Source organism: Phyllobates terribilis, unplaced genomic scaffold (assembly GCF_046119375.1).
Source record: "Phyllobates terribilis strain yellow unplaced genomic scaffold, ASM4611937v1 Scaffold_1__5_contigs__length_1240528914, whole genome shotgun sequence".
NCBI classification, from domain to species: Eukaryota; Metazoa; Chordata; class Amphibia; order Anura; family Dendrobatidae; genus Phyllobates; species Phyllobates terribilis.
The window spans coordinates 263840650-263855981 of record NW_027362761.1 but is presented as its reverse complement, the minus strand read 5'-3'; the positions used below and the strand labels follow the sequence as shown (position 1 = coordinate 263855981).

The 15332-nt window shown below is 42.6% G+C and overlaps 1 protein-coding gene across 2 annotated transcripts in view; it reads right to left on the bottom strand.

Annotated features, from left to right (window-relative positions):
• The window catches only part of DTX1 (deltex E3 ubiquitin ligase 1), a 108414-nt gene extending 95603 nt beyond the window's left edge, over positions 1–12811 (bottom strand). Inside the window, exons 1-2 of one of the 2 annotated variants that reach the window (XM_073671926.1) lie at positions 12794–12811; positions 11156–11816 (exon numbers count right to left, since the gene is read on the bottom strand). In XM_073671926.1, the coding sequence (XP_073528027.1) occupies positions 11156–11411 (256 nt within the window). In that variant the 5' untranslated portion in view covers positions 11412–11816; positions 12794–12811. The other variant, XM_073671917.1, reaches the window with a different exon arrangement.
• Positions 12812–15332: the final 2521 nt, after the last annotated feature.

The following is a 15332-nucleotide window of genomic DNA, read 5'->3' as shown; positions in this document are numbered from 1 at the left end:
CAGATAAAGGGACAACTTCAAAAGGTAAAAATGTTACACAGAATGCTAATAAAATCTACTGATTACAATGTATTGCAGGATGAAATGACAAAAAGGTTAACATCTCCACCCTTCAAACTATCTGAGGCCATGTTTAGACAGCCATATCAAAAAATGGGCTAGTTATGTGACTGGCCCAGTGTTCACATGGACCACTGGTGTGCACTGACCCATAGAATCCTGCTTTGAGCAGGGGGTTGGACCAGATGACCCAGGAGGTCCCCTCCAACGCTACCATTCTATGATAGATTAAATTTGGGTCATTGTATTGTTCATTGACTGCACGGACAGCACACGATCCAAAAATATGTTCATGTAAACGAGCCTGAATGTGAACAACTGACACCACACTAACCTAAGGATACCCTATAGACAAGTTTACACCAGCAATTCTCCACACAAACCATGCACTAGTCTGGTCTGTTTCACAGAACACTGCATTCAATAAAAAGCAGATCCTGCTTACGTCAGCGATACACGGAGCTGCACAAGGAGCCAGTCATTTTACAGATGTGATTGGTGTTTCTTTATGTGACTGCTTAATGCAGAATAACACTAAAATTACCATCAGTAGCTGAAATCGATAGGGAGATGTATCAAAACTGATACATAGGAAAATTAAAGTAGCTCCCTATGGCAACCAATCGAATAACACCTCTCATTTTTACAGACTCTTTGGAAACTAAAAGTTGCTATCAGATTGATCGTCATGGGCAACTACTCCACTTTTTCAATGTACCAGATTTGCTACATCTCCCCTTAGGTTTGATACTAAAGAAACACTTAAAGGGATTGTTTCAGCAGATTTTTGCTATGTAATCTGAGGACAGCATGAGGTTGGGGCTGAGACACAGATTTCAGGGATTTGTGTCACTTATTAGGCTGTGTGCTGTTGCTTCCATACAATGAAAGTTTTATCACCAGGAGATTATCACTGCCTGGACTACATGGCACATGAGCCCTGGTCCGACAATGCCCCCTCCTCTGATAAGCAGCTTACTGTCAATAGACATTATACACAGAAAGCTGTGGTGTGAGCGGGGCTATCTTTCTCAGCTCTGCTGCATTCTACATCTAAAAATTCTGATTGTGTCATAAGTGCTGCACCCAGTAAAGTAAGAGATACATCGTTGGAATCAGAGTCCCTTTCTCTACATTAGGCTGCTCTCAGATGATGTAGCAAAAACCTGGTGACAAATTCACATTAACCCCATCCCGACCTTGGACGTACTGAGCACAACCAGGCGATTTTGTGCGCACAACATCTGTGCGTGCACGATTGCCACTGGGTGTTCAGCTAATATCATAGCTGACACCCGGCACTCACTACCAGGAGCAGTGCCCGCACCTCTCTCGGCGGCTCAACCCCCTAAATGCTACGATCAATAGCAATCGTAGCATTTAGAAGGTAGGCACTCTGAAGGGCACCCCCGCGACATGACATCGCTGACATGGTAACCCGATGTCGTCGTGACATCTGGGTCACCAGGCTCTAGCAAGTTGGTTAGATCATGTGCAGTGCATGATCTAACTAACTTGTGTCAGTGTAGAACTGACAGTTACAAAGCATAGCAATGCTCCTGCTAGTTTTTGCAAAAAAAGTGATTTTTAGTGTGTGACAGCAGCCAAACATAAAAACCCGATATAAATCTGGTATCACTGTAATCGTACCGACCCGAAGGATAAAGTCGTCTAATCACTTATACCGCACGAGGAACGGCGTAAAAAATAAATAAAACCAAATCTTCATCTGCAGTTGATTTGTTCATTCTGCTTCCCAAAGATCGCAGTAAGGCTCAGCCCACATTTATCCTGCACTCTGCGCTGAGTGCTTGGCGCTGAGCGTTTCCATGTAAATCTCTGAAATACGTATTTCAGACGGAACCCCCGGTGGAAGATTCCCTATAATGAGGTAGATGGAAGCACTATGGACGCAGTCTGACCTGTGATCTTGTGATGTCCGTTTTTTTTAGGCGTGCATAACAGTGCAGTTAGCCACAGTTTTGTGCACCTCTGAAAAAAAGTACACCACTGAACAGAGGCCAGACTGAGTCCAGAGTAACTCTGCTGCCTCATTATAGTGAATGGATCATTCGGGGGTTTCATCTGAATCACATCACTCGGAGATTTAGATGGAAACCCGATGTAAGTGCTCAGCGTAGAGCACAGGATAAATGTGATCCAAAATGTTCCGTCATCTGTCAATGGAAATATAGAGGCTTCCACGTTACTGGTAGCACAAAGGATTTGGAAAAGCACTATGGCTCCTCGCTCCCCAGAAGAAATCCAAAGAATTTTACGCTTTCAAATCCAAATGCCCCCTTCCCCTCTGAGCCCCACAGTGTGCCTAAATCACATTAAGGCTATGTGCCCACGACACAGAAATGCTCCGGATTTTTCCTGAGCAATATGATCCCTGCATCAATAGATGAATTAATTGAGAGGTGTAGTGTAGTGTAAAATGGGGTCACTTATGGGGGGGTTCTGCTGTTCTGGCACCTCAAGAGCCCTCCCAGTGTGTCATGGCACCCGCAAACCATAACTGTAAATTCTGCACAATAATACGGCGCTCCTTCCCTTCTAAGCTTTGCACTGTGCCTGAAAAGTAGTTCTCGATTACCAGTAGGCTATGTGCCCACGATGCAGAAATGCTCCGGATTTTTCCTGAGCGTTTCTGCATCTCCCTGGCAGAAAAAAACGCATGCGGATTGTACATGCGTTTTTCCTGCCAGGGACATGCGGAAATGAAGCGTTCTTCACATGCGGGTTGACAAGCGCTTTCCAAGCGATTTTAGCATCACTTGGAAAGTGCTTGTCAACTTGGTCACATTATATAAATCCATGCAAACAGCATGGATTTATATAGTGTGATCGTAAATAATGTTTAAAAATGAAAAAATAAATCTATACTTACCTTCCGGTGGCCCCCGCAGTCTTGCTTCCCTCCGTTCTCCCTTGCCGGCAGATCTCGGTACACTGAAGGAACTGCCGACGTCAGCGTCGCGTGACCCGTCACATGACTATGACGTCAGCGCAGGTCCTCCAGTCCATCGTGAGCTGCCGGCAAGCGAAGACAAGGAGAGCGGGGGCCATCAGAAGGTAAATATAACATTTATTTTTTATTTTATTCTTTTTTTCACAGTTTCTATGGTACCCGGGTCCGGAGGAGAGTCTCCTCTCCTCTAGACCTGGGTACCATCCGCACATTGGAACGCATGGAAGGCGCATCTACATATGCAGTGATGCATAATCCATGCGTTCCAATGCAAGTCAATGGCGGCGAAAACGCAGCACTTCCGCAAAATAATTGGTAGTGCTGCGTTTTTTTCCACAATGATAATCCGCAGCGGAAATTTCCGCAGCATGTGCACAGCACATGAGGATTATCATTGGGGAACACGGCAGGCCTTCTACCATGCGTTTTTTAAGCGTTTCTGCAGCGTTTTTGCCGCTGTGGAAACGCTTAAAAAAACGCATCGTGGGCACACAGCCGTAGGATTTGGTGCACTCAGGAGAAATTTTTACAACAAACTGAGGTCCAGTTTTTCCCATTAGCCCTTAGAAAAATTAAAAACTTTGGGCCAAAACACCACTTTAGTGGTAAAAATGTAATTTATTTTTTCTTCACCCCCCAATGATATAAAATTCTGTGAGGCACATGTGGTTTCAAATATAATTATTGCACCCCTAGATGAATTCATTGGGGAGTGTAGATTGTAAAATTAGGTCACATATGGGGAGTTTCTGCTGTTCTGGCACCTCAGAGGCTCTGCCTATGTGACATGGCACCCTCAAACCATTCCAGCAAAATCTGGCGCTTCTTCCCTTCTGAGCTTTGCACTGTGCCTCAGAAGAAGTTTAAGGCCACATATGGGGTATCTGTGTGCTCAGGAGAAATTGCACAACAAATTTTTGGGTCCATTTTCTCCTGCAATGCTTGTGAAAATGAAAAAATTTGGGGCTAAAACAACATTTTTGTGGGAAAAATATTTTTGTTTAATTTTCACAGATTAAAGTTGGAAAATCCTGTGAAGCACCTGGGGGTTCAATGTCCACTCCTCACGACACATCTAGATAAATTCCTTGAGGGATTTAGTTTACAAAACGGGGTCACTTGTGGGAGATTTCCACTGTTTAGGCACATCAGGGGCTTTCCAAACGCGACATGACACCCGCAGACCATTCCATCAAAGTCTGCGTTCCAAAACGTCACTCCTTCCTCTGAGCCCTGCCGTGCATCCAAATAGTAGTTGTCCCTCATATATGAGGTATCGGCGTACTCAGGAGAAATTGCACAACAAATTTTGGGTTCCATTTTCTCTTGTTACCCAAAAAATTGGGGCTAAAATAAAATTTTTGTGGGAAAAATTTGATTTTTCATTTTCATAGCTCAACGTTATAAACTTCTGTGAAGCACCTGGGGGTTCAAGGTGCTCACTACACATCTAAATCAATTCCTTGAGGGATCGAGTTTCCAAAATGGGGTCACTTGCGGGGAGTTTCCACTTTTTAGGCATATAAGGGGCTCTCTAAATGGGACATGGCATCCGCTAATGATTCCAGAAAATTTTGCGTTCAAAAAGTCAAATGGTGCTCCTTCCCTTCCGTTCCGATCCCTGCTGTGCGCCCAAACAGTTGTTTTCCCCCACATATGGGGTATCGGCGTACTCAAGAGAAATTTGACAACAAATTGTATAGTGCAATTTCTCCTCTTACCCTTGTGAAAATAAAAAATTTGGGTCTAAAAGAACATTTTTGTCGAGAAAATGTGATTTTCACAGCTCAGGTTATAAATTTCTGTGAAGCACCTGGGGGTTCAAGGTGCTCACCACACATCTAGATAAGTTCCTTGAGGGATATAGTTTCCAAAATGGGGTCACTTGTGGGGGAGTTTCCACTGTTTAGGCAAATCAGGGGCTCTCCAAATGCGACATGGCGTCCACTCTTGATTCCAGACAATTTTACGTTCAAAAAGTCAAACGGTTCTCCTTCCTTTATGCTGTGCACCCATACTGTTGTTTTCCCCCACATATGGAGTATCAGTGTGCTCAGGAGAAATTGCACAACACAATTTGGGGTTTATTTTCTCCTGTTACCCTTGTGAAAATAAAAAAAAAATTGCGTCTAAAGTAAAATTTTTGTGAAAAAAGTTAAATGTTCATTTTTTCCTTCCACATTGCAAAAATTCATGTGAAGCACCTGAAAGATTAATAAAATTCTTGAATGTGGTTTTGATCACCTTGAGGGGTTCCGTTTTTGAATGGTGTCAACTTTGGGTATTTTAGGGTATTTTCTGTCATATAGGCCCCACAAAGTCACTTCAAATGTGATATGGTCCCTAAAAAAATGGTTTTGTAAATTTTGTTGGAAAAATTAGAAATCGTTGGCCATCTTTTAACCCTTCTAACTCCCTAATAAAAAAAATAATTATATTTCAAAAATTGTGCTGATGTAAAGTAGACATGTGGGAAATGTTATTTATTAACTATTTTGTGTGACATATCTCTCTGGTTCAAGGGTATAAAAATGAAAAGTTTGAAAATTGCCAAATTTCCGATTTTTTCACAAATAAACGCAAGTCTTATCGAACAAATTTTACCACTGTTGTGAAGTACAATATGTCACGAAAAAACAATCTCAGAATCAGTGGGATCCGTTGAAGCGTTAGAATTGTAAAATTTGGCCTGGTCATGAAGGTAAAAACAGGCTTGGGGGTTAAGGGGTTAAACTGGTCAAAGCCTAAAAGGTGTCCAGCTAAATTAAGCAAAATCATTTTTTTTCAGACACAGGGGGTTCAGGCAAAATTATTGGCAAAGTTGTGTCAGCAGAAGGGCCCATATTAACAATTTAAACCTTTAACAAGGTGCATTGATTTATTGATTTGTTGGCTACGCACTGTTCAAAATGTGATGCAAATGTGAGAGAATGAACGCATGTAACCTTTACTAGTTCAAAATAAGTAATATTCACAGTATAATATATTTAGGTGCTACTTTAAGTTAGCGCTTTTTCATTTTACAGCAACATTTGCTAAAAAATTAAGAGTATAAAGAAGTCAGCTTTCGTTTTCTTGCCAAACGCTCCCTCCCTCTCCTCTGACTCTGCAGGTCTGCGGTCACAACAACAAGCAGATAATTAATAATCCTGTTGGGAGGTGTGTTTTGTGTGCGAGATGAATCTGTCCCCAGGGGCATCCAAGCTAAAGAGTCCCCGGGCAGGAGAACTGGCTTCAGGAAGCCTGTGTGGTTCAGTGACTGTATTGTGTTACATACAATGCTGTATCATGTGTACACTGGTGCATGCTAAAGGAACGACCCTTTAACTGACTTCTCTGAAATAGATCTTACAAGTATGTCAACCATACTATGTTAGTACATGACTGTACAGCTAATGGTAAAGGACTGAGAAGTGGGGAACTGGAAATAATTTAGTGGCATGTAAAAATAATGGGGTTGCTGTATGGATATTGTGAAATAACCACATACCGGCATGTTTCTTATGTGTATTCCAGACGATGCAGCCAGTAATTGATTAAAATGGCTAATAAGACCATCATCTAGTGTGTAACCTCTCATATCATCCATTATCATCCATTTGTATATATAAAAAGTGTTATTTCTGTTTATATCAATTCCCAATTCCCATAGACCAGGGGTGCACAACCTTTTTTTTTACCCACGGTTATCACTTAGAAAAGGGAAGGCCATGTGTGAATGTGGCTCTGCCTACTGTAAACTTAAATGCCATAAACTACAATATAGAGAGACTCGAGCAAAGATGACAACCTGTAAAACTCAAATACACCTTTCTGGAGTTATAATTAGGGGCAAAGATACCCCATTCTCTTAAAATTTATGGCGGGGGGGGGCACAGAGATGACTTTGTGCCACCCCACTTTTCTTTGATATGTAAACTACAGGCACACAGCTACCCACAGGCAAGCATTTCTGTGACTATACGCTTGGGGGCCACACAGAAGGGCACAGCGGGCTACATGTGGCCCCTGGACCACAGTTTGTGCTCCCCATAGACATCTGATAAATTTTAGGCTACATTTAAAGTCCATGAATAAAGGGGGGCAATAATTGGTGGTCTACAAATGTTTAAAAAACTATGTGCATGTAAAAGCATGTATTTATATATATTCAAAGTGTAGATACGGGTTTTCAATACAGAATATTGAATTAAAAGCAAAAAATTCTTAATTGTGACTTCATTAAAATAGTAGTATGGGCATCGAAAAATATCTGATGCATTTCAAGTCTGGCTGACCAGGGGTGGCAATCGTACACAGCCCTGGAACCTCGGGGGTTCCTAAAGGTCCCTTTGCCCCATATGAAAAGACTATTACTATTAAAGACCTGTGTTATTTGGGGACCCCATTGGAGATTTTGCATAGGGACCCACAAACTTCAAGTTACGCCACTGTGGCTGACACTTAATCGTAGATGTATGTACTGTATATTCCCCCTAAACAGTAGCATACCGCCAATAGTGGCAAGCCACGTGACTGCTATGGGGTCCGTGAGCCGGGGAGGGCCCAGTGTCAGCGGCCGCACCGGGCCCTCCCCTCTCCAGCGCCGCCCCTCTGTCCCACATTCAACTGTATCGGCAGATACCGATACAGTTGAAAGCAATGATGGAGGAGGGAGCATCATGTTACACTACCTCTCCCATCATTCCCCCTCTCCGTCTGATGCAGCGGAGCGATGACGTCACTTCATCGCACCACGCTGGGTCAGACAGTGGAGCTGCTTAGACACGCTGCGGAGAGCGCTGCAGAGGGGGAACGGGGAGGAGAGGTGAGTATGTAGTTATTTATTTTAAAATCAGTGAGTACATGGCGCCCATAATACTGTGCGTGCATTATATCCTGTGGGGGGGTGCATTATACCCTTGGGGGTGTGCATTATACCCTATGGGGATGTGAATTATACCCTGTGGGGGTGTGCATTATACCCTATGGGGGTGTGCATTATACCTTATGGGGGTGTGCATTATACCCTGTGGGGGCTGCATTATACGCTATGGGGGTGTACATTATACCCTATGGGGATGTGCATTATACTATATGGGAGGCTGCATTATACCCTATAGGGATGTGCATTATACCCTGTGGGCGTGTGCATTATACCCTGTGGGGGTGTGCATTATACCCTATGGGATGTGCATTATACCCTGTCGGGGCGTACATTATACCTTATGGGGGTGTGCATTATACCCTATGGGGGTGTGCATTATACCCTGTGGGGTGAGCATTATAACCTGTGGGGGCTGCATTATACCCCATGAGGGTGTACATTATACCCTGTGGGGTGAGCATTATACCCTTTGGGGGTGTGCATTATACCCTGTGGGGTGTGCATTATACCCTGTAGGGTGTGCATTATACCCTGTGGGGGCTGCAGTATACCCTATGAGGGTGCGCATTATAACCTGTGGGGTGTGCATTATACCCTGTGGGGTGTGCATTATACCCTATGAGGGTGTGCATTATACCCTATAGAGGTGTGCATTATAACCTGTGGGGTTGTGCATTATACCTTGTGGGGGTGTGCATTATACCCTGTGGAGGACCATGGGGAGCGCATTACATTGTATGGAGGACCATGGGGAACGCATTATGCTATACGGAGGATTATGGGGGGCAATTATACTGTATGCCAGCAATTATACAGTGCTAAGATTTGTGTGGGATCCATCTTACTGTTTGGACGGCTTCTGTGGGCCATTATACAGTGTGGGGCTATTATACTGTATGTCAGCCAATTATACTGTATGGAGGGCTGTGTGGGGGTTACAGTTGGGTGATCATACTGTGTTGGGGTCACCATACTTTGCTTTGGGAGTTGAGGTGGGGTACAGAAGGGTCATTATACTGTGCATGTGGAGGCTAATGTGGAGGAATTCACCATGGGGGGTATCATACTGTGTCTGGGGGGCACTTTTGTTGGCATCATACTCTATGGGGGCAATGAAAGAGGAATCTAGGACTTCAGCAAGAGGAAAATTACTATATAAAGGCAGTAAAGTTGTGAGATCTGCTCTTCTGCAACCCCAACTAATATTCATTTTTTTTTCCATTTTTTGGGGGGGGCGGGGGGGCCCAATTAGAACTTCTGAAATTATGGGGCCCCCTGATTTCTAAGGACACCCCTGCCCCTAAAGGCATATTATCTGATTACAGCTCAGTTGACAATAGCACTGAAGTGATCCGTTCTCCTTTCTGCCTATCCCACCCCACATAGAATGGATTCCAGCCTTCGGACCAACCTTTCCAAAGCCTTGTCTTTGGGAATTCTGTTTGATTTTGGTGGAAACATGGAAGGCAATATAAAGCTTAATAGATCCGAGCCTACAAAAACTTCCCCCTACTGGATGACACTATATTTAGGGGATTTGGCATTCTACTAATACTTGGCGCAGGTGTGTTAGATTTAAAATGTCACAGAAGGTAAAAAAAAATCTGGAAAGATACACTACCAATACTCCTATTAGCAGTACACAGTGATAAAAGGTGGTAGCGCACAATGGATTTTAGCACACAAAGTACATGATTCAGGTTTTTCAGCATTTTGTATATTAAGTATGATGATAAATATTTCCTTATTTCGATAACGTTTGCGTGCAAACATGCCTTGTGTTAACTAGAAAATGTCAGTGCTTGATTTATTGTTCTCAGACAAGTAACAAAACATCCAAAATTACTCTATAGAAGCGGGAATGAAAACATACGATTGAGATGATTACTGAGAAGCAGTGGGCTGGAAACATGCAATAAAAGAATTTTCTCTATCCCTATCTTTAGGATGGACCATTAATATCTTACTGGTGGGTATCCTGCCTTTAGGCCAATGCTCACTATGGCAATATAATGGCCAGGGCGCTTCTGTGAGTGCTATGATCTTTTCAATATTTACTTGGTCCTAGATGTTGTGAATTGGTAACAATAGCACCTACTGTATAGCACCTTCACTGTGGCTGAGTGCTATGGGTCAGACCCCCGATGATCAAACATTTCCTAAGGAATAGCATCAAACTTAGAAGGGGTTTTCAAGAACATACATTTTTTGCAATGGGGGGGGGGGGGGCGACGCTTTAAATTAAATAAATAACAAAAACATTACATATTTTTTTAATACACCGCTCTCCTGGTCCCTGCCAGCCTTTGTTTAGCTCCCTGCAGCTGATCACACGCCAGTGACTGGCATCAGTGGTCTCATGAACTACACGCTGACATCACCGCTGAGGCCAGTGATCGGCTGCAGTGGTCACATGGATAGATTGAACATAATTAGCAGCAGAGCAGTAAATAGAGACCAGCAAAAGAACCCAGAAGCGGCTGGAAATAATATTTGTGTTTTTTATTTTAAAGCGTCTTTGCAAAAAAATATCTACATATCCTGGACAGACCCTTTAATGTCCCAAAGAACCCATATAGAGAGCAGTGTCTTTAGGAATAACCGAGTCCCAGAATTGGTATTTTTTTTGGAAAGACTCTTGAGAATCCTATTAATTAACAGGTAATTTAGATCACATATACAGCCTAGTATAAACCACTAATAGCCATAATCACAGTGCCCATAAGGACTGAGGGACTATGAGTGACTTGGAGTCCTTATTAAAGGGCATGAGCATCTTAGAATCACCAGACAGCCAAAATAAACTTGATTTGGATTAGTAAAATACATTTGAAGAGCACTTACATTTCTCTGTTATTTTTGCTTTTACAGGGCAAGTTAATATATAAGAGTAATTGATTATGTGGCTATGGGCTTCTTTTGGTCATGGGCTCACGGGCGCAGCCTTAATGCAGTCCGCTTAGGACTCTGGCTGTAATCTATGGAGACCTTATGGATAAGTCTTTAAATACATTTTGTAATTTGTTTTGGATCATACATGTATATTCAATGCTGTGAGATTGGCAGCAGAAGCAGTAATTCTAAATTTTGCTTGATGCCATGTCTAAGGCTGGCCTCTTAACATATGTGGGAAATGTTTTCAATTATCTATATTTATACTTTTCACAGAAATTAAACTTAAAAAATAACAAACACAATGGAATATGTGATTCACTTTGTACACAGAGCAATAAATCTCATATTTCAGCTATTACCTGTGTCCTGGCGGTATTGATGCATAGTCTGGAGATCAATGACATATGGCGCTAGCTGTGTGTCCACCTGTCCTAATGCCACTCGTCCCCTTCCATCTTCTCGCAAAGCATTCTCGATGTGATGACATACAGTTGCAGTGTAAGGTCTCCAGCGTCCATGCTCATTCAACCATTCCCAGACCACAACTCTTGGAGGAGCTCCTTGCCCGCCAAAATTTTGACCACTAACCGATTGAATAATACCTGGTCGTGACATGGCAGAAAGAAGAAGGAAACTCAGGCTCTAGAATTTTTCACCCCAGTATTAGGCAGGTTATGACTGGTGGAACAAGTGGTTGAGAGTGGAGCAGAACTTTGCACTGAGGAAACCTAGGAATAATGATGAAATGGCATATTCACAGCTGGTTTTCACATTTGGCACAAATGCAGAATATTATATGAAACCAATAACAGGTTGTTTATGGCAGAATTTCCCATCTTTATCAGATAAGCCAATGCCCCAAGGCATTCTACCACCAGTTAGGAGCCTGATGAAGATGCACAATGTAGCTCTGCCTCCAATGTCCTCCTAATGAAAGCTGCTCTAGAAACAAGTCCTGGAGGTTGGTTGTCAGCTCTTGAGGCCAGATGTCCATAGGCATTTACTGGAAGAGGAGGACATCTGCAAAAAAACAGATTGGGAAAATGATGTGGTGTATTTGTTGTCTCATGCATTGTCACACCGCTATGCTCTGTACAATCTTGGCATACTAAACACATAGACCTGGCTTCTTCTTCTCCATACACACTGTACTGTTTTCATTCCATGGTTTTTAGATTCCTTGTCTCTATGCAGACACAAGTGTATAATAGCGGAAAATCGAATGGGTTAGTCTTCCCCATAGATCAGTATAGCTTCCTCCTACCAGATCACAACACACATGGAATTAGCTCAGTAAGGCCATGCATGCAGATCTATCTATTATCTATCCATCCATGTTCTTCCATGACCATCCATGGATGTACTCACAGTCCTCTCCTGTCAGCAGACCATATCCTGACCTCCCCTGTGTGATGTTCCCATGGTGTTGCTGGAGGGGGGCTTCTCGGTGTCTCCCGGTGGGTGCCAGTCTCTGCCTCCTTTGCTGGCTGTGCTTCTGCCTCTCTATGCGGCTATGGCTCTTGGTTAGCGACAAGTGTGAAGAGGTCGCAGTCCAGGCTTCCTTGCAGTCTTCAGGTGGAAGCAGGGCACTGTCTCCCCGAGGGTGGGGTGAGCAGAGTCAGTGACCCCGGAGAATGGATCCTGTGCTGCAGCCCCCCAGCCTTGTGTCATCAGCTCAGATGCAGGGATGGAGCGGGGCACAGCGCAGGATCGGGCTGCAGGGACCAGACATGATCGCCTCCTTGTTCTGCTGACAGACAGACAGACAGTGTGCTCTGTACATCGGCTCCAGCACCCGCAGTGTTAGATAGATGCACAGACATCTAAAGGCTGCATTACCATCTCCAGGAGACACGGAGCCCATGATCTCCTGCTGTGACACAGGGAGAAGCTGGGCGGCACTGCAGCCATTAGATGGGACCTGGTGCTGGCTGACATGGCTGGAGCAAGGCAGGCACCACAACCTTCATTATTGGTAAATATACTGTGCTTAGTACCTGGACTGCTGTGAGCAGTGGGGAGCAGACACACCCCCTCTTAGTCATGGCTGGAACAAAGACATGGTGCTCTCTACTGTGTGCAGGAGCATGGGGACAGGTAATAATACAAATAAAGAATAAAGAAGTCATACTACAATGCCCCACAAACAAGTATGGATTTTATTGAATAATTATTAACATACATAACTGTGTTTAATTCAGAACGAGATAACTCATAAAGAAGGTGGTACACACATAAAGGCCATACTACAATAACATGAGGGCATCCAAGTGTATTAGGAAAAATACCAATATTATTAATGTATAGGAGGACAAACCAACCTACAAATGATCTAATGCATATATATACTGTATATATAGTGCAAGATATAAAAGTGACTCGAATTTATATATATATATTTACAGTATATATATGTATAAATTTGGATCACTTTTATATCTAGCACTAATATATATATATATATACACACACACACACACACACACACACAGTTATATGCATTAGATAATCTGGAGTAATAGCTACAGTGGCTGCAATGTTACATACAGTGCCTGTCTGCACTGTTGGCAGTGTATCCCTGTGCCCCATGTGGACAGATGCCAAGGCTTGCTAGGTTTGAGGGTACCATTCATGTAAATATTCTGTATGTGACTATGGGGCTCGCTGGGACAGCTGCTCTGGTGCACACACACTGACAGAGCACATAACGTTACACTTACAAAATGATATTTGTCAGGACAAGTGCCATGATAACAATAATTCTTTCCTGGCAATGATACTATCATTACATGTATGGATGATGGGCACTCATGCTGTCCAAGAATGTTTGCAGTCAGGGATATCAGATGGGACACAAAGCAAAATGGGACAACAGCTAGAACTGGCTCATATCATCATACCAATCTATCCTTAGCGAGAGTCCTCATCATTTTGGAGGTGAGATAAAATGACTTAAGTCATGAACTTTTCCCCCTTAGGCTGGGGTCACTCGAGCGTATATTCGCTCATCTGAGAGAATTGGGCCAATTATGCTAATCACACTCTGATCATAGTTTGAACTCAGTGTGATCTGATTTTTTCAGATGTGGAGAAGAATGAAAACAAAAATCACCATCTTCTCTATTCTGTCAGTCTGTGAAAATCGGAATGCACTCAGATGTCCTCTGAGTGCAGTCTAATTTTTTCCACAGACTCAGAGACTCTGTCCAAGGAAAAAATTGGTCATGTGCACGGCCTCGTAGACTAACATTGGTCCCAGTGTGATATGGGGTTTTGCCGGATTGCATTCTGAATGAAAATATGGTGGTCTGCACGAGCCCTTAGCTTGATCTTGTTTGGTTGTAGAGTGGGGATCATGGACAGGCTCAAGAATAAAATGCTAAGATTAGTCTAGCTAGATCAGGTTAGTTAGCTGTGTGGTACCTTAGCTGGACCCCTGCCTTGCTGCCTCAGTGGGGATTATTAGGACTTTGGTTGACTTTGATGTTACTTAACGAGAGCATAAGTTTATTTGCAAACATTTTGCAATAACTGACATACTACCAGTCTAAAAACTTGCATTACTGGTCAATTTCTGCATCAAAAATCTCTGTATTGTGTGTATGAGACTTGGTAAATTCTCATCTACCTGGCCAGTATTGTAATGGGCTGCATAGATCTCATCTGATAATGTGTGCAGAAAATCTGCAGCAAATGTACTATGTGTATAGGTACCTGTAAAGTGTCCTTATACATAGGACACATCACATCTTAGGACGCATTTTTTCTATGAAGCGTAGGAGTGTTTCAGACAGAAATATAACCAGGTTCTGATTCATGCTGTCCGCAGTTTGGGCAGCGTGCCCCAGGCAATGGCTTATTCCACCCTCCCTATTAAAAACACACACATGCTCCTCCGACCATGTCTATGATGGCTTTGTGAGATGTGTCACACGGTACAGCTCTCACCATATTACTAGTCGGGGCTATAGGTTTTTTAAATCTGTCACGGCAAGATGGTGATTTCACAAATAGCTTTTTTTTTAAAGAAAGGCAGCATTTTTGTTTTTGTTTTTTTGTCATTTTTCTTGGCAATTTTTCAGATGTTGTTTTGGCAAAAAAAAAAAGAAATCAAAACGCTGCAGCCAGATGTTAACTGAAAACATACTCCAAGAAATGCTTTTTAATTTGCGCTATTTTTCTTAACTTTTGTTGTATTTTAGTTAATTGCATTATTTTCAGAACATAGCATACGTTAGGTATGGCTTTTGTTCTAGTGGTTTTCCTATAGAATTCTCTAAGGTACATAAAAAATGGCAGAAAAAAAAATGAACGTTAAAAAATTACTGAATAAACACAACATAAAAACGCCTGTAAAATAGGCTTGAAATTAAGCAAAATGATGTGTATGGAGACCGGGAAGTATTTTAATGTGAATTATATATAAGGAGAGAAAGAAAACAGAGTTATATATATGACAAGATGATAGAAGAGACAGAAGAGGTGTAAAGAACATTTTAGGGGATGCCAGGACAATACAAAAGTCCTGTATGTTGG